This window comes from Muntiacus reevesi, chromosome 2 (assembly GCF_963930625.1).
Source record: "Muntiacus reevesi chromosome 2, mMunRee1.1, whole genome shotgun sequence".
NCBI lineage: Eukaryota > Metazoa > Chordata > Mammalia > Artiodactyla > Cervidae > Muntiacus > Muntiacus reevesi.
The window spans coordinates 267,100,160-267,127,129 of NC_089250.1; the positions used below are offsets into that span (position 1 = coordinate 267,100,160).

A 26,970-nucleotide genomic window follows, 5' to 3' on the forward strand; every position below is an offset into this window, starting at 1 on the left:
CCCTTGCCTCCTTGAAGAACATAACGATCTCCAGTCCCTCATTTTTCCCCCAGTGACCCAGGCTTTCTAACTTGGAGAACTGAGTTCAGACCTCCCAGTCTCTGTCCTTCTCAAAGATGTAACTACTTTACCCACCCCCAGTGACCTTCATTTTGTACTCCCAACTTTTTAGCCTTGGGATCCAATGGACCCAAGCATTTGTCCCTTCTCCAAATCCCAGACACCTCATCTCCTGTGTCTCAGTGTCTGGTATAACGTGCACGTACAACAGGGCTTTCTCTATGCCAGGCAGTCCTCTAAGCACTGCTCCTTGAGGTATTTACTACTATTATTCCTATTTTACCGATGAAGAAACTGAGGCATAGGGAGATTAATAACCTGCCCCATATCACAGATAATGAATAAAGCCTGTGTCAGTGATAACAGCTTCCGGGTTAGGGTTAGGAGTACCCACCCAGTCACTGAACTGCCCCTCCCTCACCCCCTCAGGGAGCCCAGATAACCAACCACTCTCCCTCCCTCTCGCTGTGGCTCCCTCAGATACCCAGACATCTCATCATCCAGTTCCTTTCCCTTGTGGGGACCAGGATTTCAGTCCTCCAGCTCTTAATTCCACATCAGGATCCCAGACACCTGGCTCCCTGTCCCCTGCTTTTCACCAAGCACCCAACCCTCCATAGAGACCCAGGTACATAGTGGCGATCACTCCCCACACTTATTATATCTAAGAGTAAATAATGATAACAGTAATAGTTATTAATAACATTAAGTCCCTGGTACTACACTTCTGTTTAAAACCCTCCAGTGGTTCCCCACTACCCTTAGAATAAAATCCAAACTCCTCCTCTAGGCTCTCTTTGAATTCCCTTCCTACCACTCCCTCTAGTTCCCTATATTCTGGCCACACTGGTCCTTCTGTCTGCTCCCAAACAACTTGAGCTTGTTCTCAAATGCTGTGTACTTCCTCTCCCTCCAGCATTCAAATGACTCCTGTCTTCAAGTCTCATCTCAGAATGACGTTTCTCCTCAGAGAAACCTTGCCGGATCACCCTTTTAAAGCTGCCTCCCATCATTAGCAGTGTCACTGTATTTCATTTCCTTCAAAGCCCTACCACTGCTACTTCTGTGCTGATGGGTATTCTCTCTCTCGCTCAACTAGAAGGTAAGCTCCGTAAGAACAGCAGGGCTCACATCTGTTTTCTTCATTATTAACTCCTGGTTCATAATAGATGTTCAATAAATGTTTGATGAGGAAAAGAAAAAATGTGTTTGGTGTGTTAGTGTACTGGTATTACCTTGTCTAGAATAAGTATCAGAATTGTTTTGCTGTTAGTATATTGTCAGTAGTAGAAGTAGTATTGTACCCACCTCTCGATTAGGAAACTGAGGTTCAGAGAGTTGAAATAATTGGTCAAGGTCCCCCAGGCAGGAAACAGTAGCCGTGGGTTCTTAACTTCCACCTCCTGCCCCCTCCTGGAGTTCCACACTTCCCCATTTCCCATCCCAATTCCCACCAGGGTGCCAACCCCACAAGTCCTCAGTCCACTCCCCGCTGCAGGAATATGGTCTTCCCACGCAGACACCCATCCCTCTGAGGATCCAGTCCTAAGCCCCATCAGGGAAAGCAGATGTCGGTTCCTGGGACAAGTCCCGGAGCAGAGGCCCAAGAATCAGATCCTCCCACCCGTGATGCCTGCCCCACCTGAGGGCCCCAGCTGTTTCCTTCCCTCCAAGGACGTGTCATCTCCACCGCAGGAGGGGGAGCCCCAGAAGATGCCTGTCGGGGCAGTGGGTGGGGGCCCAGAAAAGGAGGAACAGAGGAACGCGAGTGCCTGGTCCCTCCCTCTGGCTGCCGACCTCAGCTGGGCGCGGTGAGGGTGGGTATAAAAGGGTCAGTATATATTGAGAGGACCAGAGAGAGAGAAACCAGGAGAGTGAGGAGAGAGGGAAGGAGGATCGAGGTACAGACAGGACAGGAGAGAGAGACAAGAGGCAGAAGGCGAGAAAGAGAGAGAGAGGGAGAGAGAGGGTTCCGGAATTGGAGGGGAGAAAGAGACAGAGAGCCAGAGAGAGGGAGGGAGGGAGGGAGAAAGGCGGTGAGAGGCGGGGGCCTCGAGAGGGTGGAAGGAGGGAAGAGAAGGGCGGGGCACAGAGGCCCGATCGAGGGACCGCGGACTCAGGACTCAACTCTGACTTCTGCCGCTCTCGGTAAGTTTTCAATCCGTTATTCAGCCTGCGATTTCTTTTTTTACTTGGGTGTGCAGCAGTTTGGAAAGGAGACCCCCATGCCACCCACTCCCGCCAGCTTGGGAGAAGCTTGGAAATCCTTGTAATTTAAGAAGTGAAATCTTGGCACTTGGGGTGGAGACTTGGAAAGGGGTGGGGTCCGAGGGATTTTAGGGTTCCCAGCAGAGCGCCCCCCCACCCAAAAACTTCCTGCAGTTTTACCCTATGGCTGTCCACTCCCCCAGGAAGACCCTTTTGTCAGGGCCTCTGGTGAGAACAACCGAAATCTGGAGACACTCCAGCCACACAGCCCGCCACCACCACCCCCCGCTGCCCTTTCTGGACACTGCAGGGTCATGAGGGCTGGCTCCTTCTTCTCAGGCCCTCTCCCACCCCCAACATGGATCTTGTCCATTTTCCCTACAAGGTGTCCAGTAGACACTAGTCTGGCAGCAGGGCAGGGTGGGGTGGGGACCTCGTGGGCATAGACAGGGGCTGGGGTTTCCCTGGTGCTTGGAGGCATGCGGGGGGGGGGGGGTGAAATGAGTCACCAACCGGATGACTCACTGGGTCCCCCTTCCTCCCTCCACCCCAAGAGAGGAGTGGGGTGAGTCAAGACTGTCCATCTCTGGGGGCAGCCCCCAGCTTCTGATCTATCTGAACAGGCAGGGATAGGAATTTTTCACATCCTTGCCCATATGTCCCCAGGGACAGGGCTCTGTGGAGATGGGAGCCAGATTGCTAGTCCTACTCATTCCTGGACTCAAATCTATCACTGGCCCCCTCCAGGCCCTGGGAAATTCACGAGTCCGGGCCCCAAGCTCCCTCCTCCTTCATAACCAGGCATCTAGCCCCCAGCCTCCTCCTCCCTCAGACCAGAAGTTTGGGGCTCCTAGCCCCCTTTTCTATTAGACCTGGGAGTCTGGACTCAGGCCCTTTCCTTACCAGAATTCAGGCATCTCACCTGCCCCTGTGCCAACAGCCTCTTGAAGTGGCTGTCATCTCCTGAGGTCCCACCCCAGGCTCCCAACACAGCCATGTCACTCCTCCTGCTGGTGGTCTCTGCCCTTCACATCCTCATTCTCATCCTGCTTTTTGTGGCCACTTTGGACAAGGTAAGCCAACTTGGAGGACAGGGGCCTCCTGTCGCTCTGGCCCCACCCCCTCGCCCTGGCACTCCCCTGTGAACTCTGCCTTCACCCTACCCTTTCCCCTGACGAGCCCCCGCCCCACACGTTCCTATCAAATCCATGCTTTCCCACGGCACCTTGCCCCTTTCCCAACCCTGCCTAGTCTCCCTGACTTTGCCCTTGTTCCTCTGCCCATCCCAGTCCTGGTGGACCCTCCCCGGCAAGGAGTCCCTGAATCTCTGGTATGACTGCACGTGGAACAGTGACAACAAAACGTGGGCCTGCAGTAACGTCAGCGAGAATGGTGAGGTGTGAGGGGCACTGGAGATGGGTCTGCAGAAGGCAGGGGTAACCCCAAGTCTCCTCCCGGGACCGAGGATTGGGAACCCCCCAAGGTTTGAATGGGTGGGTTATGGGTCCCCATGCTGAGTGACTGAGGCTGACGTATGATGACCCACCTGTCTGGATGGTAGGGGGAAGTATGCTCGTGTTCTAGAGTGAAGTGAAAGTCGCTCAGTCGTGTTGGACTCTTTGCGACCCCATGGACTATATAGTCCATGGAATTCTCCAGGCCATCATACTGGAGTGGGTAGCCTTTCCCTTCTCCAGGGGATCCTCCCAACTCAGGGACTGAACCCAGGTCTCCTAAACTGCAGGCAGATTATTTACCTGCTGAGGTTAATAACCCTGCTCCCTATGATTTAGGAGTGGAGGCCACATGCTATAGGTTTATGGAATGGGGGCAAAGCTCCCCAGATTCTGAGAAGCCACCATTATGTTCCCTAAGTCCTAAAGAGGCAGGACAGGTGTTCTGAATGGATGGCTGGGACCACGCTGTCCAAGTTCCAATGGGGCGGACCACATTGAGATTCTAAAGAGGTGAGACTGAATCCTTACAAGGTTCAAAAGAAGCAGGGCCAGATGCAGCTGAGTTCTAAAGGGGCAGAGCGACATCCGCTGAAATTTCTAAGTCTAAGAAGGTGAAAGATTAAATGCTTTTCCCCTAAGAGCAAAGGAAGAATTTCTGCTTTCACAATTCTATACAACGTCATACTGGAGGTAGCCAATGCAACAAGACAAGAAAAAGAAATAAAAGGCATAAAGATGGGAAAACTTCAAAGTAAAACTGGCTCAATTCCCAGTGAGCATGTTTATATAGAAAATCCTAAAGAATCTGCAAACGGCTTCTAGAATTCCTAAGGGAATTTAGGAAAGTTACAGGGATCAAATTTGATATAAGTGATAACTACTGAGTACCTGAGGTTGAATGACTCTAAATGGAAGAACGGTTGGTGGGAGCAATGATGAGCAAGCCGGTGGAGCTGGAACTCTGGACCTGCTGTAACTTCCACCTCTATCTCCTTATTGCAGGCTGGCTGAAGGCAGTACAAGTTCTCATGGTGCTTTCCCTCATCCTCTGCTGTCTGTCCTTCATCCTGTTCATGTTCCAGCTCTACACCATGCGGCGAGGAGGGCTATTCTATGCCACTGGCCTCTGCCAGCTTTGCACCAGTAAGCACGGTTCCCCAGGGAATTAAAAGGGAGGAGGCCTGTGAGGATGGGGGGAGGGAGGGGGAAGAATGGACACCTAATGAAAGAGAACAATTCTCAACAACACAAAGAACATCTGAGGTTCTGCCTTTGGCTACCTCTCTGCCCCAGGGACTTAAGGAACTTGTAGTTTTCAGTGTCTCAGTGGTGGTTTGTGGTGTGGGTCTCTGAGTCATGGGGCAACTGGCACTTAGAGCTTCGAGGAGCCAGGGCTGGGGAAGGAGTTGTGGACGAATAATCTAGATCCCAGGGACGGAGGGGGGCTAGCAGGGATAGGTAGCTAATTAATAACACCAGGCTGCTGCTGCTGCTAAGTCGCTTCAGTCGTGTCCAACCCTGTGCGACCCCACTGACAGCAGCCCACCAGGTCCCCCGTCCCAGGGATTCTCCAGGAAAGACCACTGGAGTGGGTTGCCATTTCCTTCTCCAATGCATGAAAGTGAAAGGTGAAAGTGAAATCGCTCAGTCATGTCTGACTCTTAGCGACCCCATGGACTGCAGCCTACCAGGCTCCTCCATCCATGGGATTTTCCAGGCAAGAGTACTGGAGTGGGGTGCCATTGCCTTCTCCGAATAACATCAGGAAAGAACTCTAAATTATAATAGTAGTGGTCTTATAATGTCAACCAGTTGCTATTTTTGTGGACCGACCTTGTATCAGACACTTCAGGGATTTCTATGTACTTTTCATTTTTATTTATTTATTTTTTTTACTTCAGGTGCAAAGAGCAAAGTTAACCATAGTTATCAGTTTTGGGGGAGCATTACGTTTCTATGTTACCTCGTGTTCTATTAATTTACTACCTGTGTGCTTGGCTTGTGTAAAGTCACTCAGAAATATTCCTTGAATGGATGAATAGGTATTATCGTCCCATGTAATGGATGAGTAACGGAGACCCAATTTAGTTAAACTTAACTAAATTGCCCATGTCCAGTTTGCAGCACCCCCAGGGCGCGGCGCTAGAGGAGTGAACTACAACTCCCAGTAGGCAGTGGTGCTGCGCACTCGCCCTCAGGCGGTTTCTTTGCACCGTGGATGGTTGGGAAATGCAGTCCCGTTATGTGGGTCCAGCGTGCCATGTGGTTCCCGTCTCCCCGTAGGCGTGGCGGTGTTTACCGGGGCGCTGATCTACGCCATTCACGCCGAAGAGATCCTGGCGGAGCGCCCGTCGGGGGGCAGCTTTGGTTACTGCTTCGCCCTGGCCTGGGTGGCCTTCCCCCTCGCCCTGGCCAGCGGCATCATCTACATCCACTTGCGGAAGAGGGAGTGAGGGCTGCGCCTCCCCTTGGCTCCCCAGCCGACTCCCGGCCCCTCCATCTCACCCCCAAGCTCTCACTCCGCCTCCTTTTCTATTTTAAACAGAAAATAAAACTGCTTAACCTCCGGGTCTGCCTTTGGCTCCTTCCTTCCTTCCTTCCTCATCCCGGGACCCTGGCTGCTCACGCCTGATCGTTCCTGAATTGGGCCAGCCCCCATCACCAGTTCAGCCTTCAGAACGTCGAACTCATCCCTTTCTAATCTGGGACACAGGAGCCCGCGGTCCTTGGCGGCCCTTCCCCTTCCACAGACCTCAGGACCCCAGTCCTCCTGGTGCAAGACTCAGAATTCCTCCCAGCCTAGATATTCAGGTGCTTCTAGGTAAAAACCAGGCATCTGGGTTTCCAGCCGTCCTTCCTTGGCCAAGGGTCTCTCTCTCTCAACCAAGCAGGATGTGTGTCTTGTTCTAGGTTACTGAGACCTGAGACCCTTTGCTGCAGTGCAGTAAATGCCTGCACCTGGCCAATTGGTCTCCTCCAGTTACAAAATGTAAAGAAACTATGAGGGACTAAAAATAACTGTGTGCATACGCATCTGGGGCAAATTCTGGACAATAAGATACAAACAGACCAAAAAGCCAAACTGCCACTTCCGAAGAGCCAGGAGTAAAAGCAAGGCACTACACACATACACCACCAAGGGGGTGGGCAAACCACCTAAGCCTCCCCTCCACCCCACCCCTGGACACACCCTTACCCTCACCCCATAGAAGGGACCAGCTCGCCCCTCCTTAAGGGAAGTTGTTCTCTCTCCCTCAGTTTTTCCTCTCTATAGCAGGAGTCCCAATAAAGCCTTGCCTGAACTCCTTGTCTGGCCTCTTATCAATTTCAATTGATTAAGAAAGGCCAAGAACCCTCATTGGTAACAGTGGTCTTTTTTTTCCTCCCTCTGACACTTCCTCTGGGAAGATACTTTTCCATTTCCCTCTTGAAACCCAGCCCCTCTTCTTCCCCCATCCTTTGCAAATGTTGCCTCTAGTCCACATGACACCTTAGTAAAAACAAGATGAGATGCCTCCCCCTTCCCTTCTTCAGGCTCAGCCTCACATAGGGACACTTGTGAGAAGGGGAGGCTGGGTTTTAGACCGACCCATCCCCAGGCCGTGTGTCTTTGTGCAGTGAACAATCTGCTGTGTCTCGGGTGTTCAGAAGACCCAGTGTTTTGGGGAGTCAGGTCCTCCCTAAGATCCTCTTCTTTGATGCAGCCTATTTCAGCAATTACAAGCCCAGTCTCTCTCCAGAACTACAGCTTTCTTTGCAAGTGTGTGCGTGTTAGTAGCTCAGTTGTGTATGTTAGGATTCTTTGTGACCCTATGGACGGTAACCTGCCAGGCTCCTCTGTCCATGGAATTCTCCAGGCAAGAATACTGGAGTGGGTAGCCATTCCCTTCTCCAGGAGATCTTCCTGACCCAGGGATCAAAACCAGGCCTCCTGCATTGCAGGCAGATTCTTTATGGTCTGAGTCACCAGGGAAGCTGGAAAAGTGAAAGTCTCTCAGGCATGTCTGACTCTTTGCGACCCCATGGATTGTACAGTCCATGAAATTCTCCAGGCCAGAACACTGGAGTGGGTAGCCTTTCCCTTCTCCAGGGGATCTTTCCAACCCAGGGATCGAACCCAGGTCTTCCCCACTGCAGGCGGATTCTTTACCAACTGAGTCACAAAGGAAGCCCTAGGGAAGCTGGGGACCCACCCAAATGCATTCCCCCAAGACCCAGAGTCTCTTCTTTCCAGGATTCCGAAACCTTCCTTCTTTCCAACCCCTGTAGCTCCCCGACTCATCCAGATTTATGAAACATGATTTATTCCTTTGGGAGAAGGGATAGGGGAGAAATTGATAGACCAATAAATATTGCACAGGGCACTGGTGGAGGCAAGATCCAGGCAGAGGTAGTTTCTGTAGAAAGGGTGAGGGGCCTGGGCAGCGAAGGCACCTGAGTTTTGCTGTTGGGGCCCAAGTGGATGTGAGCCTTGGTTTCTGGTTCCTCCTGGCCCACAGCTTTCGGCTGGGCACAAAGCTCCCGACCCCTTCAGCCTGGACAAGCTGATCGGCACCTGACTAAATGGCCTGCTTTATAAGTAGTGGCAATTGATAGAAAGAGCAGGTCTCCTTCAGAAATTCTGATTGGTTGCTTCTCTGCAGGGACAACTGGCTGCCCAAGGTTGGTACTGCCCGGCAGCTGTCTCACTGGCAGTTTGCCAGAGGACCGGACTAAAAGGCTCTCATTGGCTGCAGGCTGGAGCTCCGCCTCAGTGAACATGATGGGCATTTTGCCCGGTACGGCTAAACAGACAGTGATATATGGCCTCCGGAGGGCACAGTTTAACAACTGGGCCTGGTGGTGTGTAGTGTTGCACGGCTGTGATTGGCTGGCCCTCCCTCCTCAGCCAAACTACGTTTAGAAGTTTATGTTGGAAAAAAAAAAAAAAGAAGAAGTTTATGTTGAAGGAGGGAGTAAGAGATGGACCAGAATCAAAGCCAAAAAGCTTTGATTGGCTGTTCATCGGAAGAGGGGCGCCTCGCAATGGCGGGCTGCCTCAGCGGGCGGCTTTGTTTAGGAAAACAGCATAACGGAAGTGGTAGAGTGGAAGTTGGGGAGTGGAGAAGCATCTTAGCCATGATTGACAGCTTGTCAAAGAGGCGGCGCTTAGTTCCCAACCTGGTGGCTGGGTTGGGCTGGGCCGAGAGGTTTCTCTAAGGAGTTGTCATCGCTCGGTGCGGACTTGGGGGAAGAGATAGTAGCCAACAGGTCTAGTTTGGGGAGGCCCGGGGGCGGGTACATCCCGACGGTGGGGGGCAGGGCTTGCAGGTGGGCCAGGGCCCTCTTTCCGTTGAAGGCCACGTCACAGCCTGACTGGGCTAGAAGCCAGTTCTCTACCTCCGACTGGAGCCACTGGGAGGTCTCTGCTGGGGGAGAGGCAGGTGTTGTGAGGTCAGACAGACCCGAAGGACTAAGAGTAGGCAGCGGGGAGGGTATAGGACAAGGAGCAAGAGGGGTCTGGGTTTGGAAGAAGCCTGCCAAAGTGGGACAGAACCTCGGAGGCTCAACGTTGGAGTTCTTATCTGGGGACCAGACAGGGACTCTTGTTCACGGAGGAGCCATCTGGGCTCTCTAGTAAGGGAGTACTTGGGTTGGCACATAGGAAGCAGCGGACGGGGAGTGGGGAGCATACCACAACAGGAGTCTGATCCAAGACTCCTATCGCGGTTGAGGTTGAGAGGTCATCCCAGGGAAGGGGCAGGCCCATCGAGATGGGAACAGAGTCAGGGGTCCCGACTGTTGAATCCGGTTCACCAGCGCGAGCCGGGTTTGGGAGGCGGGCATCGTGGGGATGGAGTCTCACTGGGGCAAGGCCATCTGGGACTAAGGGAACTCTCGACTCCGTAGTGGCGAGGTGGTTTGTTCCAAGTGGGGCCACGTCTGCGCCCAGCAGTGAGGAAGGGGCGGGCCTATGGGTAAAAGGGCCGCAAGAGACGGGGCGGGACCTAGCAAGTGAGGGGCTGCAAAGGGTGGGGCCTGTTGGCCCCTGCGGGCCTACCTTCCGGCGGGCCCTTTGCCCCCCCGGGCCGCCGGGCCAGGAAGCTGTGCGCGAGCAGGGCCTCTTTGGTGTGCTCATCCTGTGCGCGCAGGACCAGGGCGCTGAGCAGCTCTGCGTTGTTGGACGTGCTGCGGTAGTAAAGCATGTGCGCCAGCTCCAGCGCCTGCGCGCTGCGCCGATGTCCGAACATCTGCATGCAGGACAAAATCCGGGAGGGGCGGGGCCTGCTGGGACTCCACGCCCCGCCCCCACACACATTCCACCCAATCACACACGCACCCATATACAACCCCACCCACACGCACACCCCCAGGTCACTCAGGCAGGTAGGACCCTTCCCAAGGGTTCCCGGGACCTCCGCGGCCCTCTCCGGCTCAGGTATTTTTACGCTTAACCCACACTCTCTCTCCCCAGTGCCTCGGAGGCCGCTACCCGGGTTTGCTTATCTGAGCCACGTAACAATGGCTGTGTCCGAGGATTCACAGACGAGTTTTTTTTAAGTCCTTATCATCTAGACACATACTGAAGTATTTCCAGATGATGTGTGTAGAGTTTGCTTCAAAATAATCCAATGGGGGGGGGGGCGGGGGGGTGTCTTTAGGTGAAACCTGATTGTTCATTGTTGACGCTGGGTGCTGACAACAGAGCAGCTTCTCATACTATTCCATCTCTGTATTTGCTTGAAATAATTTTTTTAAAAGGTCTTAAATATTGTAAAGAGAAGTGTTGTTGTTTAGTCGCTAAGTCCTGTCGGACTCTTTGACCCCATGGACTGTAGCCTCCCAGGCTCCTGTTTGTCCATGGGATTTCCCAGGCAAGAATACTAGAGTGGGTTGCCATTTCCTTCTCCAGGGGATTTTCCCAACCCAGGGATTGAATCCAAGTCCCCTGCATTGGCAGATGGATTCTTTACTGCTGAGCCACCAGGGAAGCCCAAAGAGAAGTGTTAATGGACAACAAATACTTGATGAGCCGCTTTCCGGAAAGAAGAGAGGGAGAGGCAGGTCTGGGGCCCAGCTGTCTACTGGCAGCCCTCTTCCCTACCCTGCATCCCTCCTGCCTGGACCCCTTTCCTCATTCCTCTTGTCCCCAAGGAGGGAGATGAGAGCCCACCAGTGTCCTCTGGGACTTGCACTCAGATTCGTCCACCCAGATTTGTCCTTTAATCCACTGAGTTCAAAGCTGCTGGGTCCTGCAGCCTGCAGGCCTGGATGCCAGTCCTATCTCTGCCCCTCCAGCTGTGAGGCTGTGGCCAAGACCTAAGTCTTTGGGTACCCCTGTCTGTGAGCCAAGGCAAATGACAGAAGGTGCACCAGAAGTTAATAAAACATGGCACAGAAGCTGGCCAGTCACAAGTACTTAAAGATTAGTTATTGAAGTATCTTCTGCCCAAAGAGTGTTGCCCACCCTACGTGGAGACCTATGGTGAAATGCCTCTGAAATGAACACAGGCCTGGAAAATTGCTGAAATGGCCTGCATGGTCCCAATGACACGCTCTGTGTGAACTGCACTCTCTTCTTACAAGGCCAGCACAGTCAGTTTATGTCCCTGCATTGGAACGAATTGCCAATTTCTTTGGTTGGAGGCAAGATAAAGGAATTGGGTACGTTTGCACTGTTATGAAAAATACGTTGGGTTGTGTGCCTGTTTCTGCCAGGCTTATGGAGTGGAATTCTCGCAGGTTAAGGAGCAGGTCATGCCATTCCAAGGCAGACATGTGAGGCCAGACCTCTCCCTGGAGAGAACTCACCACTGGCCAACTGAATGTCCCTCCAACACTCGACAAGGCCCACGCTGAGCGCAGTTGTCTCTCCTTACCCAGCTCCTCAGTCCCTCCTCCTTCCTTCCCTGGGGTCCGCATGTGGGGTGGCCCCACTATCTACCCCATCGCAGATCAGACCCCTGGCAACATCCTGCCCACTTCTCGCCAGCCTGTCACTCTCTGGCCCCATCCTCTTGCCTTGACTCTCTCTGCCCTGTCCCCTCCCCTCCAACCCACCTAATGCATCACCCAACCTCCTCCCAGGCCTCAGTCTCCCCTACTCCCATCTCTCTGCACAGCCCCAGAACAGACCCTGACCCTCCCCTGCTCACACCCTCACATGGCTCCCTAGTGTCCTCAGAGACTCCAAACTCTGTGGCCTGGCCCCAGGGATTTCTCCCACTCAATAGCCTGCTCCCCTCCCGTGAATGCAGCCCGTGTTGAATGAGCCCAGTCTACCCTGATGGTTGCACTGAGCACACCCTGCTCTCTTGGGCTTCTGGGCCTTGGGACAGGCCAAGTGGTCTCCAGTCTTTTCTTGAAAAACACTCACTGTCTTATCATCAAGGTTCAGGATAGACATCACTTTCCACAGACAAGCAGCTGCATCCCTTGGATCCTACAGGGCCCACTGCCACCTCGGTCAGGCACATGGCTGTCTGTCCATGGGCCCCGCACCTCTCCCCCCAGGGCAGGACCAGCCCTGAGGCATCTCTGGGATACCAGCTCAACAACCCTTCTCAGGTTGCCCTGCAGGCCTCCCTGGGGAACCAGGACATGTTAGGAGCCCCCTCAGCCCAGGAAGTCTGGGAGGGTTTTCTGGAGCCTCTGAGATGAGGGTGACGAGCGGTTGGTCAGTCTAGCAAAAGGATGCATGTGTGCATGCTAAGTCGCTTCAGCAGGGTCCGACTCTTTGTGACCCCATGGACTGTACCCACCAGGCTGCTTTGTCCATGGGGATTCTCCAGGCAAGAATACTGGAGTAGGCCGCTGTGCCCTCCTCCAGGGGAGAGTATGTTTCAGAAGGAGGAACAGCATATGCAGAGGGAGAGAAGGGGAGAGAAGTAGGGGTGGGAGGAGCTACAAGTATATTTTGGTGGAGCAGAAGCTGAGAATTGTGTCAGATGAGGCCGAGGAAGCAGCGTCTCTGATGCCAGGCTGTGAGCAAGGGAGGAGCAGGGCCAGCCCAGGGGCCATCGGGGATGGGCTGAAGGGGATCACTGGGTGGGGGAAGGCTAGGAAGAGGGTCTGAGCTGGAGCCGAGACAGAGAGGAGATGGGCACAGAGAGCCTAGGGAGCAGAGCACCGGGGGGGCAGGAAGGGCGGGCTGAGGACTGACAGGTTGGGGGGCAGGGGCAGGGTAACTTCCAGGGGTCTAGCCAGTGACTTGGGGACAACGGGGCCATCCACAGATGGAGAGCCAGGAGGAGGAGCAGGTGGGAGAGACGCTGTCCTCCACCTGGCTGCTCCAGACTTGAGTGCGGCGCTCCTGCATCTAGGAGGTAGGGGGGAGCAGCTTGTGGAAACCGTGGAAGTGGATGAGCTCTCTGGGGGAGGGGGAGGAAGAGGGCCATGTATCCTGCTACAAAATCAGCCTCCCAGGTGTTTGATCAGAGCAGCTGTCCCGAGATGCAGAGCTGGGGAGGAGAAGGGGGTTTCAGGGGAAGATGGATGCCCTGTGGGCAGCTGCACGGAGGCCAGCTACTAGTCCCTGGTAGTCTAGAGATTAGGATTTGGTGCCTTTGGTGCCATGGCCCGGGTTCGGTCTGTGGTTGGAGAACAGAGATCCGACAAGTCAAATAAAGAAAGAATGAACCTAAGGAGGCTCAGCCTGGGGCATGGAAAAATGTCTAAAAGGGATCAGTAAATGAACAAGTTGAACTGGGCTTTAAGCTGGGTGTCAGAGTCCAAGAGACTCAAGAGTCCTCCACCCCCAAGGGCCACTGAGAGGTGGGACGATGGTCCTCCCTGGGCTGCAAATGCGCATGTCCTCCCCAGACCAGCTCAACACCCTCTCCCCCCTGCCTCTCCTCCCTCATCTGTGGTTGCCACATTCCCTCTCTGCTTACAGCCCTTCCGTGTCTCCCCTCTGCCCTGAGGACGAAGCTCAGAGCCCCTGTCTTGGCATTCAAGGCCCTCGCCACCCCTTTGGGGCCTTGCTTCTCCACCCTGCACGCCAGACGCCATCCCTGTGGGATTCCCCAGGCTGTGCTCACACGGCCCCTTCTCTACCAGGCTCAATCCCCGCCTTTCAGAGCTTCCCTCAAATGACACCCGACCCCTGGTCCTCGGCAGGAAGTGCTCCCTGCTCAGCCAGCGCAGCCTGGTTATTATCTGTGGGATTTATTACCAGGCTTCCTAAGAGCCCGTTGGGATGGCTGAAAACAGCTTGCAAATCAATGAACCAGCAAGTGAATGATCGGGTACAATGGACAACTCGCTCCAGTTCGCACTCTTGGGGACAGTGCCAACCCCAGGGAGAATCAGTGGAAATTGTGGAAACTGTGGAAGTGGATGAGCTGCCTCAAGGCAGAGCTCGAGGTTCAGCAAGCAAAGCACAAGTTGGATTCCAGCCCCCTCATCTGTCCCTTCGCCCATGAATCCTTGGATGATGAACAACCTGCACAACTGGATGAGGCAGCCCTGCACTCACATGTAGCAGAATCAGGAACGGAGCTTGTTCAAAACACAGGCCCTGGTCCCAGAGTTTGGGGGTGGGGAAGCCCAGACTCAGGGGACAAGAGCCCAGTCAGTAATAATAATAATAAAGGTAATGGTGAACTCTCATATAACACCTTCTGTACTATGGGCCAGGCTCTGTTTTCCATGTTCATCATATTAATGCATTTAATCACAACAACCCACTGTCATCTCTGCTTTTGAGATGCACAGAGAGGTTTAAGCAGCTTGTTCAAGGTTACATAGCTTAGGACTTCCCTGGCACTCCAGTGGTTAATACTCCACACTTCCACTGCAGGGGGCATGGGTTCGATCCCTGCTTGGAGAACGAAGATCCCACATGCCACATGACATGGTTCTCTCTCACACACACACACACACACACACACACACACACACACACACAAAAGCGAAAAGAATAGGTCACACAGCTAGAAGATGATAGAACTAGCTTCAAACCCAGGCAGTCTTGTTCTAAAACACATCCTTCACCATATCACCAAATGCCCAGTGAGTGGCTGTGAACACGTGTCACACTGCCCATGTGCCAGCCCTACACCCAGTGCTCATTACAGATTCACTCATCTCCTCCTCACAACAGCCCTCCTAGGAGGGGCTCGCTATTTATTAAGCCCATTTTCCAGATGAGAAAACCAAGGCTCGGGGAGATCGAGAAACCCTCCCAAGGTTGTGTTGAGTGAATAAGGGAGGGAAAGAAAGCCCAACCCGAAGCAGGAATAATCGACAAAAAAAGAGAAATAAACTGATAGGGTGGCCCGACCTTCTAGCTGACCATTAAAGGGCAGGCTTGGTGTGGGGGGGTGGTGTCACTTACCTTGGCGGCCCGCAGGCCCATGAAAGCAGCGAAGAGCAGCAGCAACAGGGAGGTGGCCATCTTGAGGTCAGAGAGCACCACCATGCCCACGTTGACAAAGAACGCTACCCCCGAGACGATCAGTGTGACGTTGAGGATGGCACGCTGCAGGGTGGACGTGCGCACCTTCAGCTCGGGCAGCAGCTGCTCCAGGCCCTCCAATGGCGTATCCTTGAAGCTCTTCAGCACTAAGTGCCCCTTCTTTGTTCGGGCTGCAAGTATCACCCGCTTAAAGTATCTCCTGATGGCCAGAGATGGAGGGGTGAGGACAGTCAGAACAGCCCCCAGGGAGCCCCACTCTAACCCTAGGACATTCTCTCTGGCTCTGAAGTCACACCATCATTTTAAAAGCTACTTAAAAATGGTGGGAGGAAAGTCAGACGTAAGCTAAGTGGCCAACAAGAGGGGATCAGTAACATGATGCAATCCCCTATTATTGGACACATAGGTTGCTTCTGATTTTATGGACTTGATAAATGAGAGCTGAATAAAAATTCTTTAGTTAATGTTCAAACCCAAATTCTATATATATTTCAGGGTATCTGCTAGGTGCCAAGGAGTGCTATTTAGCTCTGGAGAGACAACAAAATGAGTCAGTCACTGCCTTTGTGGAGCTTATAGTCCAGCATGAGAGACAGATAATTAAGATAATTAAACAGACAGTCTCCAAGTATAAATATCTCCTTGGAATAGATTCCTGGAAGTGGAATTACTGGTTTAAGGGATATGAGAGGCTTTTTGTCTTTGGTTTTTGTCTTTGAATTCGTAACCATGTTTGACAGTCTGATTTCCAGATTGGGTGACTGACAGGCCCCCTGGCCAACTGTGAGACAATATGGCTCTCCCAACAATATCTGTATTTAACTATGTGCTAAAAACATAATGTTCTTCAGAAACCTGGTGGTACCACTTTTTCAGAATGTGGCCTTCCCTCTCTGAGTCTCAGTTTTCCTCATTTGGAAAATGGAGATAAATGTCCCTACCCCTTCTCTTCCCCTAAGAATTGCAGCTCTTATTTCTCCTTGGGAAGAAGAGGCAGTATTTCATTGACCCTTTCTCCTTTCTTGACTTCCCACCCAGGTCCCAGACACCCAAATCCAGACACTGACCTGTCAGTCCCCTCTCGACTCTAACCTTGCTCCCTCTTGTTGCAGCTGGGGAACAGGGGCCGCCTCACCTCTCTGCAGGGGGCGATTTGAAGAAGACACGCTTGGAGCCCACGCTGGACTTACGGGGCATCTTCCCAACTCTCTGGCCCAAGGCCCAGAAATGCATGTAGATATACTGGTCCAAATTTACTGTCACCTGCCAAAGGGAGGGAGAAGGAAGCAAAAGAAGCTGAGCGTAAGCCACGGTGTGAATGCAGGATACAGAATTACAAGCCTCACCCCAGTGATCCTCTGCCTCCCTACCCACTTCCCAGACTCATCATCATCCAGTATGTAGGCAAACAGCCATGTATGGTTGTTCATGTTGTACACTGCACAAGGACACACCATCCAAGAAGGCACCATCCACATCATAGTCATCTTTATGACCATATTTCCTAGCATCTATAGTGCCACTGATTTTAAGGTACTCTATCATTTTATGAAGCAACTAAAAGGGAAAATATATTGTCAATTAAACTATGCAACGGGGGCTTCCTTGATAGTTCAGTTGGTAAAGAATCCACCTGCGATGCAGGAGACCCCGGGTCGATTCCTGGTTAGGAAGATCTGCTAGAGAAGGGATAGGCTACCCACTCCAGCATTCTTGGACTTTCCTGGTGGTTCAGCTGGTAAAGAATCCGCCTGTAATGCAGGAGACCTGGGTTCGGTCTCCTCTCGACTGGGTTCGATCCCTGGGTTGGGAAGATCCCCTGGAGTAGGGAAAGGTTACCCACTCCAGTATTGTGGCCTGGAGAATTCCATGGACTGTATAAGTCTATGGGGTCGCAAAGAGTCGGACACAACTGAGTGACTTTCACCTTCACTTTTCAAACTATGCCGCACTACTGCTTGTAAGTCACAATCCAATTTCAGAGACGGTAAAGTCTGACTTTGGAAAAAAGCACATCTTAAAATCACCAAAATGTGGTGATTTTAGTATTTTGGTTATAATACTACAGTATTTAGTATTTTGATTATTAGTATTTTGTTGACTTTTTCTTTTGGCTGTGCCATGCGGCTTATAGGATCTTAGTTTCCTGACCAGGGATTGAACCCAGGCCCCAGCAGTGAAAGTGCTGAGGCCCTCACCACTGAACTGCCAAGGGATTCCCATAGTTTGTTGACTTTAATGGTGAGTATTTTGTATTATTTATTATAGTCAGTCCTCCATAACTGCAGATATCACATCTGTTGATTCAACCAACTATAGGAGTGAAAAAAATATTAATTCCAGAAAGCAAAACTGGAATCTGCTGTGTATCACCAACTCTTTTACACAGCACTTACATTGTATTAGGTATTACAAATAATCAGAGATGACTTAAAGTATGCAGGAGGATATGCATAGGTTATATGCAAATACTAATACCATGCCATAGAAGAGACTTCAGCATCCGAGGATTTCCATATCCTCAAAGGCACTGGACAATACCAAAGGATAGCTCTCTTAATAGTTTTCAGGCAGATGGTGATAGAGTCTCTAGTCCTAAGAAGACCTGTATCTTATAATGCTTTTCCAACAGGTGGCAGTGAAGCTACCTGAGAAGAGGCACCTTTTTCTATTTCACCGAAGGTGCCATATGGGCTAGTGTTCAGGACTACAGTTCCCAGCAGCCTCTTCTTCCCAAAGGCTCCACCCCTGCCCAAGGTCTCCTGGGAGTTTGGGGTGTTTTCTGGAAGACAAGCACCTGGACCTCATCCTGAGGGTGATGGACCACCAGAGCGTAGGCCAGGGTGTCCTCCGTGAGGGGGGAGAAGTTGGCCTGGGCCAGCAGGGGCTCCAGGGCCTGAAGCACTTCCTTCTCGTTGGACAGACGCTGAGGGTCTGTAAGTGAAGGCTGGTCAAGGGTCTCCCTGTCGGGGTTGATGGGGTCATACAAGGCCTGAGGAGAGAGTCAGAGAGAAGAAAAAGGGACTAGGTCAGAGCGTGAGGGATTGTGGGTACACGTAAGGATGTTCCTGGCCCCATATTTTAAATAATGGGTTACCCCAAGGCTGGTTTTGGGACCTTCTTCCCGTCTCTCTCCTCAAGCTCACAACAAGTTGCCTCACCATCCCCATAGCCTTAAACACCACCTCCATGCAGATAACTCCCCAACTCACATCTCCAGCTCGGACCTCTCCTCTAAGTTCTAGACCTAATATCCATTTTAGGTTTGTGGGGATGCTTAGTAGTAGTAGCGTAGCACTTCTCCTTCCCCCACAGTACAGAGAAGGCGGTTGTAGGGTTGCCCAGATAGACTACATTTCCAGCCTCCTTTGAGGCTAGGTGTGGCCAGGAGAATTCATCCGCAGAACGTGCAGAACGTGAGCAGAAGTAACAGATACACCTTCTCCCTCACTTCTTGCCCCTCCTGCACCTTCCACTCTTTCCTTGTTCTTAACAGCTTAGAACGCTCTCCTGCCTACAACCGAGTTCTGAGCCCACAGAGATGAAGACGGGGCCCTCAGGGGATGGCAGAGCAACAACATGGAAGGAACCTGGGTCCTGGCATCATCTCATAAGAAACAGAGCTGCTCAGCTACCATGGCCCACTTACCACAATGCTGTTAAATGGGAGAGGAAGAATCCTCCACCTTCTTTAAGCCATTGCCTTGTGGGGTCTGCTTGTTACAACAGCTAAGCCTTTATAGGAACTAATATAAACTCTTTACCTGACATTTCTTTGGGATGTCACAGTTGCCTCAAATCCAACAAGCCCAGAAGATCACATCCTCCCATCCTCATCTTCCAACAAAATAACCATCCTGGATGCCCCCTCCCAAAGCTATTGCCCCCAACCATCCCTGGCCTCTCCCCTGAGCATCAGATTCTCATAGTCGTTATGTCTTTGACATCTCCAGCTGGATGTCTAATGGCGTCTCAGATCTAACACGACCTGAGGAAAATGCGCCATTTCTTCCTCCTCCCCTCCTCAATCTTTTCCTTTCAGGAAATGGCACTGTGATCCATTCAGATGCTCTGATCAGGAACCCTGGAGGCATCTTTGATTCCTTTCTTATCATCACCCCCACATCTGATCCTTTACAAATTCAACAGACTTTCTGAATTTTTCTGGACTCTACCTTCCTTTCCATCCCCACTGCTGCCTTCTCGTCCCAGCCACCATCACCTCGCACCTAAACAGGTCCATCGGGTTTCCACTCTCCCACCATGTCTAAACCAGTCCCCATGTGGCTGTCACGAGGAGCTTATTGAGATTATAAACAGACCCTATCCCTCCAGCGGCTTCTCACAGCATTTGGAATAAAATCCAGACTCTTTCTATGACCTTCAGTGTCCCCATAGAACTGGGTAATGCCCTGTCCATCTCATCTTATGCACCCATCAATGCCGTCCAAAATTGTTGACTGAATGAATGAATGGATGAAAAAAAAAGAGCTAGAGACTTCCCTGGTGGTCCAGTGGTTAGGACTCTGTACTCCCAATGCAGGGGGCCCAGGTTTAATCCCTGGTTGGGGAACTAGATCCCACATGCCACAACTAAGAGTTCGCATGTCATGACTAAAGACTCTGAGTGTTACAACAAAGATGGAAGATCCTGCATGATGCAACTAAGACCCAGCACAGCCAAATAAATAAATATGTAAAAAAAATTTTTTTTAAAGAGTGAGCTTCCAGGTGGTTTGCCTATTTGTTCACAGAGAGATGAAGTTTCAGGGTGACATATAATGTGTCCCAGACTATCCAACAAGCCGCAGAGGGAAGCACCCCTCCATAAAACCAGTCCCTAAACCCCACCCTCTGTGTGCCTCTCAGGAGAGGCAGCCTTAAGGAACAACACATCAAGGTCAGGGGAACCTTTTGTTAGTGGAAGGAAACCAGGGCGGGAGTACTCCAAGCGGGAGGAATGGCCTGCAAAGGTTTGGAGATGGAAAGTCCAGGGTCTCCGAGACAATGGAGCCAACTGTATGATGATGTAGTAGAGAATCGGGCCCAGCAAATCTTCATGTGAACTAACTCCAAGGGCCGGCTCGTGCTGGCCCAGAATAGGAATGGGGCCCAAAGCTAAGGCCTGTGTCCAAGTCCTTCCAGCCAGGCTGACAGAGCAGGTCCCATGGGCCATGTTCTCAAATTCACGGAATGACCTTGAGAAATGCCTTTCCCGGGGCTGAGCTGCACTTTGAGAGTGAGGGAATCTCAGAGCTGGAGGAGAGAGAAGTGCATTCATCTAACGTCACTGCGAACCAGACTCTCTTCTGGGAACTTCACATCCGCCCAGGGCTTCCAGCCAGAAACCTGGATATGGTGGGTGACCCCTGATGCTCCCTTTCCTCGCATGATTTATTAATCACGATGATTCCACCTCCAAAACAGAGAGCCACTCTCCTGGGCTCTCTCCTCCCCACCAGCCCTGCCCAGTCCACACCACCATCGCCTTCTCCTGGATGAGTCCGACAGCCTTCTCAAGGGCCCCTCCAAACCCCCTTGCCTCCCTCCTCTCAAGACCACTCTCAAGCCCGCTGTGTCCCAAAGGAGGTCCTGAAACTCCTCCCCAAACCTGCTCCCCTCGCCCCCATCTTCTCCATGTCAGAGAAATGCATTCTTCCAAGTGCTTAGGCCCAAAGCCTGTGGTCATCCTGGACTCCTCTCTTTCTTCAACCCATCAGCAAATCCTGATGGCACCCATCAAAACTGATCCAGGATCCGACCACTTCTCATCTCCTGGGCAGTCGTGGTGGCTTCCGCGTCTGTCTCCCGGCTCCCATCCTCACCCCCAGTCTGTTCCCGGCAAAGCCACCAGAGGGCGCCTTTTGTAACAGAAGTCTGCTCACGTCTGCCCGCGCAGAGCCGGTCCCTGGCTCTCACCTCACTCAGAGTCAAAGCCAAGTCCTCACCGTGTCCCATGGGCTCGGAAGGATCTGGCCACGGGCCCCTCTCTGGCTTATCTCCAGCTTTGCCCCTTCACTCACTCACCTCTAGCCCCTCCTACACACCACGCACACTCCAGCTACCGGGCCTTTGCACTCACCTTTCCCACAGAGCTCCACATGCCTCACTCTGGCCTCTTTCAGGCTCAAATGTCACCGGCTCAGTGAGGCCATCCCTGACTACCCCACCTAAAACTGCAAAAAACACCTCTCCTTTCTTTTTCTCCTTAATTAGGGCTACCAGATTTAGCCAAAAATAAAATAAAATACAGGACACCCAGTTAAGTTACATTTCCAGATCAACAATAAATAATTTTTCAGTTTAAGTATGTCCTGTGCAATATTTGAGGATGGTATTTAGATGGACATAATTCTACTTAAAAAAGAAAAAATTTTCATAGCTTATCTGAAATTCAAATTTCACTGGGTTTAGAGGGTTGAAGAGTGTCCCCTAAAAATTCCTGTCCCCTGGGAACCTCAGAATATGACCTCATTTGGAAAAAGGGTCTTTGCAGGTATAATTAAGGTATCAAAGTGAGACCATACTGGATTAGGGTGGGCCCTAAATCCAATGAGAGTGTCCTTATAAGAGACAGAAAAGGACACACAGAGAAGAAAGTGACGTAAAGATGAAGACAGAGATTAAAGTGATGTGTCCACACGCCATAGACTGTCGGAAACCTGGAAAAGAGCATAGGATGGGTCCCTTCCTCCAAGGCTCCAGAAGAAACTAACCCGCCAGCACTGTGATTTTGGACTTCCAGCCTCCTGAACTCTCAAAGAAGAAATCTCCTGTTTTAAGCCATCCAGTGGATGCTCATTTGCTACGGCAGCATTAGGAAATGAATAAGCTGGGTGTCCTGTGCTTTATCTGGTACCCTATCTGTGGTACTTAGCACTTCTTAACATATTTTACTTCTTTACCTTGAGGAGGGTGAGTCTGTCTCACTAGCACGTGATGCCATGAGGCAGATACACAGGCTCACCACTGAGTCCTGGGGCCTGGAACCATTCCGGGACACGGTAGGTGCTCAGTAAACATGCACTGAGTGAATCCAATGAATGAATGCATAAGGGAAAGGAGGCCCAGAGAGAGGTCACCTGCCAAGGTCGCCCTCACTCCTAGTGAATGACAAAGCTGGCGTCTGAACTGGGGCTCTTCTTGTTCTCTGCCTGCTCCAAACTGCTTCCTCAAGGGTCTTAGGTCATCAGCAAATGGTAACCCAGTGTGTCTCACTCACCTCTGATGCTTCTACCCACCCTCTCAGGGTCTCCATTTAAAATCTGCCTCGGGACTTCCCTGGTGGTCCAGTGGTTAAGCATTTGCCTTGCAATGCAGATGTGGGTTTGATCCCTGGTCCGGAAACTAACCTATATGCCACAGAGCAACTAAGCCCATGAGACAAAACTAGGGTGCCTCAACGAAAGATCTCACATGCCAGTTAAGATCCAATGCAACCAAACAAGCAAATAAATAATAATAAAATAAAATATGCTGCCTCGGTGAGAATGTGTGTCTTTGCTGCATATTCTTTCCATGTTTCAAAATAGTTAAACATGTGTATAATAACATTTTAAAATAACTTTCTAATGAAAAAGAACCCTGTCTCCAGAGGCCACAGATGCTCCAGAAAAGAGCTTGGAGGCCAGCAGACAGGAGCACAAATCTTGGCTCTGCCACTTGGGACCTGCCTCATCTTGGGCTCAATGGGGCCATCTTGGAGCTTTGGTTTCTTCCTCTGCCAGTGGGGCTGCTGGCAGCTACTCAGTGCTGCAGGAAGTTGATGAGCCTGATGTAGAGGGGCCATAGCTGCTACTCATCAAAGCAAGGAGGGGAGCTATGGGGGGCATGGGCAGTAAAGGGTTAATTCAACAGGTCTGAGTTGTCCAAACCTTGCACATTCCAAAGACCTGGGCCCTTGAAGGGTTCCTGGGAGAGAATCTCTTAAGTACTCACTCCCCAGGACTCAGTCAATGCCGTGGTCATGCAGGTTGTACTGTCTAGACCCTCCCAGGACTGTTTCTTAGCCCAGCCTCCTTCCTTGACTTCCAGCCAATGGGCATTGAGTCCATCTCTCTACCCAGCTAAGAGGCAGCTCAAATTTCTAAGTCTAAACTGAGCTCTCAGTCTTCCCTGCAGACCTGTCTCTGCTCTGCTTTCCGCATCTCTTATTCTCAGTAAGTGGCAGCCGTATCCTTCAGGAGGTGCGGGCATGAACTGCTGGAGGCCCCCCTGACTTCTCTCTCTCCCTCAAGGCCCCGCCCACTCAGCCAAATGCTGATGCCTTCCAACCATTACAGGCTCCTGACCACTTTTCACCACTTCCACTGCTATTACTCTTGTCTGAGCTGCCATTATCTCTTACCTGGACAAACATAATAGATTCTTTAATATATCTCCCTGAATCTGATGGTCTGTTCCCTGCTGAGCGGCCAGAAGAATCCTATTAACACCCGAATCAGTTCATGACCCGCCTCTTCGCTGAACCCTCCTGTGGCAGCTCCCAGCTCGCTTACATAAAAGCCACATCTTCAGCACAACCCACGAGGCCAGGCACAATTTCCTCTCACTCCCTCTCTGTTGTCACCTCCTGCCCTCTTTACCTCCAGCCAGTAGTTTCACTGTCATTCCCCTAACACTCCAGGCCCTCACACCTCAGGGCCTTTGCAATTGCTTTTCTCTTGAAAAAGAGAACATTTTCTCAACGTTTTTTCTCGAAAAAGAGGACGTTTCTACCTGAAATGTCCATCCCCAGACACCCATTGAACTCACTGCCTCAGTTCACTCAGGTATTAGCTTATTTGTCACCTCCTCAGAGAAGCCTTCCTTGACCACCCTATCTAAATCAGGCCCTTTTCTCGTCGCTTTCTATCCCACCTTCAATGGCACTTATCACTCCTGGGTGTCATATTTTACATTTTTTGTTTTCAATTTGGCCACACTACATGGTGAAGAGCCGACTCATTGGAAAAGACCCTGATGCTGGTAAAGATTGAGGGCAGGAGGAGAAGGGGGTGACAGAGGATGAGAAGGTTGGATGGCATCACCAACTCAATGGACATGAGTCTGAGCAAACTCCCGGGAAACAGTGATGGACAGGGAAGCCTGGCGTGCTGCAGTCCATGGGGCCACAAAGAGTTAGACACAGCCAAGTGACTGAACAACAACAACATGGCATGTGGGATCTTAGTTCCTTGACCAGAAATTGAACCCACAGCCCATGCACTAGAAGCTCAGAGTATTAACCACTGGACCACCGGGCAAGTCCCTTACATTTATTCATTTATCATCTTCCCACCTGGAATATCAGCTCCAGAAGGGCATGGCCTCATCTGTTCTGTTCACTGCTGCATCCCTGATGCTTAGAAGAGGGCTGGACTCCAAGTAAGCACTCAGAGAATTTTTGCTGAATGAACAGATAAGCAAACAAGGACAACAGGGCCACAGGGTCCCCGTTCTCACCTGCAGCTGGGTCAGGACATGATGGTAGTGGAACAAGGTACAAAAGTCCACGTGGGCTGTGAACTCCTCCAAGGCCGCCTTCTCCGCAGGAGTGGAATGGAACTCCTGTTACCTCGGGAAGCAAAACATCTCTTTAGGTTTCTCTCTCCTTCCTCTTGGTGGGTAATTCTTTCCTGAGTAGCCCAGACAGACAATCAGAGCTCTGGACTCTTTTAAAATTTTGTGGGTTTTTTTGGAGGGGGTGGGGAAGGGGAGAGGACCGACCAATTTCATTGAAAGAAACTGAGGCAGCCCTGAAGAGTGAAAAACAGATGGCTTAAAGAGCTAGGGTTTCAAGTTACCACTCTGATACTTACTGGCCAGCAGTCACACAATGCTTATTTGTGTGCCAGGCACTGTTTGCTGGCATGATCTCATCCTCCAGAGGACGCAAGGAGACTGATGGAATTATAATCCTCATTGTTCAGAGGAGACACCTAAGTTTAGGAAAGTCACTTGCTGAGGGCCACACTGTCCATAAAAGAGAAGCTGAGACTCTAGACCAGGCCTGGTCCAGAGCACACATATTTGGCCACTATTTTAGCCTTCCTACCTCAGTGCCCTGGGTGAATGCCATCCCCTCTCTGAGTCTGTTTCCTTATTAGCAACAGAGGATCACACCCTTTTTCTGAAAAAACCGATAGTGACAATTTGATGTGATTACATGTGTCCATATACCTACATGTGTGTTTATATGGGTGTATATATACTTCTGTATATGGATAAAGCCCAGCACAGAACTTAGGCCATACAGAGGCATTTCAGCTCAGTTCAGTCACTCAGTTGTGTCCAACTCTGCGACCCTACGAACCAAAGTACGCCAGGCCTCCCCGTCCATCACCAACTCCTGGAGTTTACCCAAACTCATGTTCATTGAGTTGGTGATGCCATCAAGTAATAATTATTAAATGAAGGAATGATGATAAAGAATAATCACAAGTATGATGGTGACAGTGGGGTAAGAACTTAAGCTCTTAGGATGGAGCAAGTATCTACTTGCCTCCCCCTGATCCCCACCCTGCTCTACAGTCAGTACACTTTCGTTCAAATCTGACTCACTACTCATGACCTTGGATGAGTCACTGCCCTTCTCCTGCTTTAGTTATCGCCTTTGTAAAGTGGGAATGATGGTGGTACCTCTTACTGGGTTGTTCACTATTCAATAATACATTGAAAATGCTTAGCACAGTGCCATCTAATAAGAGCTCAGTGTAATATAGCTTCGTTGGTACAATAATTATTATTAGGTAGTAGTCATTGTAATGATGAGGATGAAAATCATACCGGTTTTGTAGAGGGTAAAACCACCCCCTCATGTGAATGCTTGTTCAAGCCCCCAAAACGAGCTAGAGTCTGGAATCGCTGCTTCATCTGCATCTCGGTGGTCAGTCCCCAGCATTCCAATTCACTCCTCGCCCACCTGGGCCTATAAAGGGTAAAGGAACTACAATTCCCAGGGGGCGCCAGGGCATCCTTCTATAGCTTGAAGGGTTGTACCGCCGCGAGGCCTGCCGGGATTCGTAGTCCCCAGGCTCTTGGACCCGGGACGGGCGGTACCTGTATCAGGAGGCGGAGCAGCTGCTCTTTCGAGAACGGGATGTACCGTTCGCGGTACTGCTGGGCCCAGTCGCGGGGCTCCGTGGGGTTCCACATCTTGCGGTACTCCCCCATCTTGGCCTCCAGCGATGACAGGACCCGGGGGTGACCGAGGAACGAGGGCAACAGAGGCCATACTCGGACACTGGATCCCCAGACCCCTCGGGTCACATGCAGCATGGCTAGACCCTTTCCCCGCAGCCTAAACGTGGGAAATGAGGAGAGGTCAAAAGTCATTTGGAGGAAAGGTGCCCCCTCCACCTCCGCGTCCCAACTTCCAGGGGCCGTTTCTACCCCAGGCAGGGGGTAGAGCCCATCCGCCCGCCTCATAGGCCCTCCTGTCCATCCCCTCCCACACCATTCAGTTGGCCTGAGTCCCAGGCAGGAGTTTGGGGGAGTGTTTTGCGGGCCCAGAAGCCCTATGGTGACACAACCTCTGCGGGGTCTAGGCATCAGGTGAATCTTAAGAGTATAGGATATGCTCAGAAAGCTACATAGAGTCTGCAGGGCCGCCCACCCCCGGCCATGCAATCTTTCACCCTTTCCCTCACCTTTAGGCAACGCCCGACTGTCATTGAGCCTCCTACGCATGTGCAAAAAGGCGCCCTGGGCCTCCGAGGTTGGGCTTCAAGCCGCGTACGACGCATGCGCAATGTCTGGGTCATCGGACGGAGTCCATTTTCTTCTAACGCCCAGTCGCGACTACGCATGCGCAGTCTTCCTGGTTTGCTTCACGCGCTTTGCTTGGACTCGGCGCATGCGTTACAG

At 51.5% G+C, this 26,970-nt stretch overlaps 3 protein-coding genes and 1 non-coding gene across 10 annotated transcripts in view; 2 read left to right on the forward strand and 2 right to left on the reverse strand.

Moving 5' to 3' along the window:
• ODAD1 (outer dynein arm docking complex subunit 1) overlaps positions 1-4,777 on the reverse strand; it is a 31,075-nt gene extending 26,298 nt beyond the window's left edge. The window contains exon 1 of the mRNA XM_065926422.1: positions 4,614-4,777. The gene's annotated coding sequence lies outside the window, so the exon portion shown is untranslated. The remainder of the gene's footprint in view (positions 1-4,613) is intronic.
• On the forward strand, positions 1,906-6,293 carry EMP3 (epithelial membrane protein 3 (MAM blood group)). Of its 2 annotated transcripts, none has more exons than XM_065926427.1 (5): positions 1,906-2,208; positions 3,209-3,341; positions 3,558-3,660; positions 4,728-4,868; positions 6,009-6,293. In XM_065926427.1, the coding sequence occupies exons 2-5, from the start codon at positions 3,264-3,266 to the stop codon at positions 6,176-6,178; spliced, it is 492 nt and encodes a 163-aa protein (XP_065782499.1). In that variant the 5' UTR covers positions 1,906-2,208; positions 3,209-3,263; the 3' UTR covers positions 6,179-6,293. The 2 variants fall into 2 exon arrangements, with proteins under 2 accessions (XP_065782499.1, XP_065782498.1); XM_065926426.1 differs by having other exon boundaries at positions 2,074-2,208; positions 3,175-3,341.
• Positions 6,294-7,832: 1,539 nt separating this feature from the next.
• Positions 7,833-26,887, reverse strand: TMEM143 (transmembrane protein 143). 6 transcript variants are annotated; one of them, XM_065926429.1, is made up of 8 exons: positions 26,754-26,887; positions 26,164-26,404; positions 24,568-24,672; positions 17,921-18,115; positions 16,259-16,386; positions 15,043-15,322; positions 9,766-9,955; positions 7,841-9,130 (listed from the first exon to the last, which is right to left on the reverse strand). In XM_065926429.1, exons 2-8 carry the CDS (start codon positions 26,380-26,382, stop codon positions 8,874-8,876), a joined length of 1,374 nt encoding a protein of 457 aa, XP_065782501.1. In that variant the 5' UTR covers positions 26,383-26,404; positions 26,754-26,887; the 3' UTR covers positions 7,841-8,873. The 6 variants fall into 6 exon arrangements, with proteins under 6 accessions (XP_065782504.1, XP_065782503.1, XP_065782505.1 ...); XM_065926428.1 differs by having other exon boundaries at positions 7,841-9,133; XM_065926432.1 differs by lacking the exons at positions 26,164-26,404; positions 26,754-26,887 and adding an exon at positions 25,891-26,078 and having other exon boundaries at positions 7,833-9,133.
• Positions 19,624-19,696, forward strand: TRNAG-CCC (transfer RNA glycine (anticodon CCC)). The gene has a single exon. It is a non-coding gene; the product is annotated as a tRNA-Gly (tRNA).
• Positions 26,888-26,970: the final 83 nt, after the last annotated feature.

Coding starts and splice junctions, on each gene's coding strand:
- TMEM143 (XM_065926428.1), bottom strand. CDS start 26,382: ATGCTGCATGTGACCCGAGGGGTCTGGGGATCCAGTGTCCGAGTATGG. Junction 15,323..16,258: donor AAATCGCCCCCTGCAGAGAG/GTGAGGCGGCCC, acceptor TCTGGCCATCAG/GAGATACTTTAAGCGGGTGA. Junction 9,134..9,765: donor GGCAAAGGGCCCGCCGGAAG/GTAGGCCCGCAG, acceptor CCTCTCCCCCAG/CAGAGACCTCCCAGTGGCTC.
- EMP3 (XM_065926427.1), top strand. CDS start 3,264: ATGTCACTCCTCCTGCTGGTGGTCTCTGCCCTTCACATCCTCATTCTC. Junction 3,342..3,557: donor TTGTGGCCACTTTGGACAAG/GTAAGCCAACTT, acceptor TGCCCATCCCAG/TCCTGGTGGACCCTCCCCGG. Junction 4,869..6,008: donor CCTCTGCCAGCTTTGCACCA/GTAAGCACGGTT, acceptor GTCTCCCCGTAG/GCGTGGCGGTGTTTACCGGG.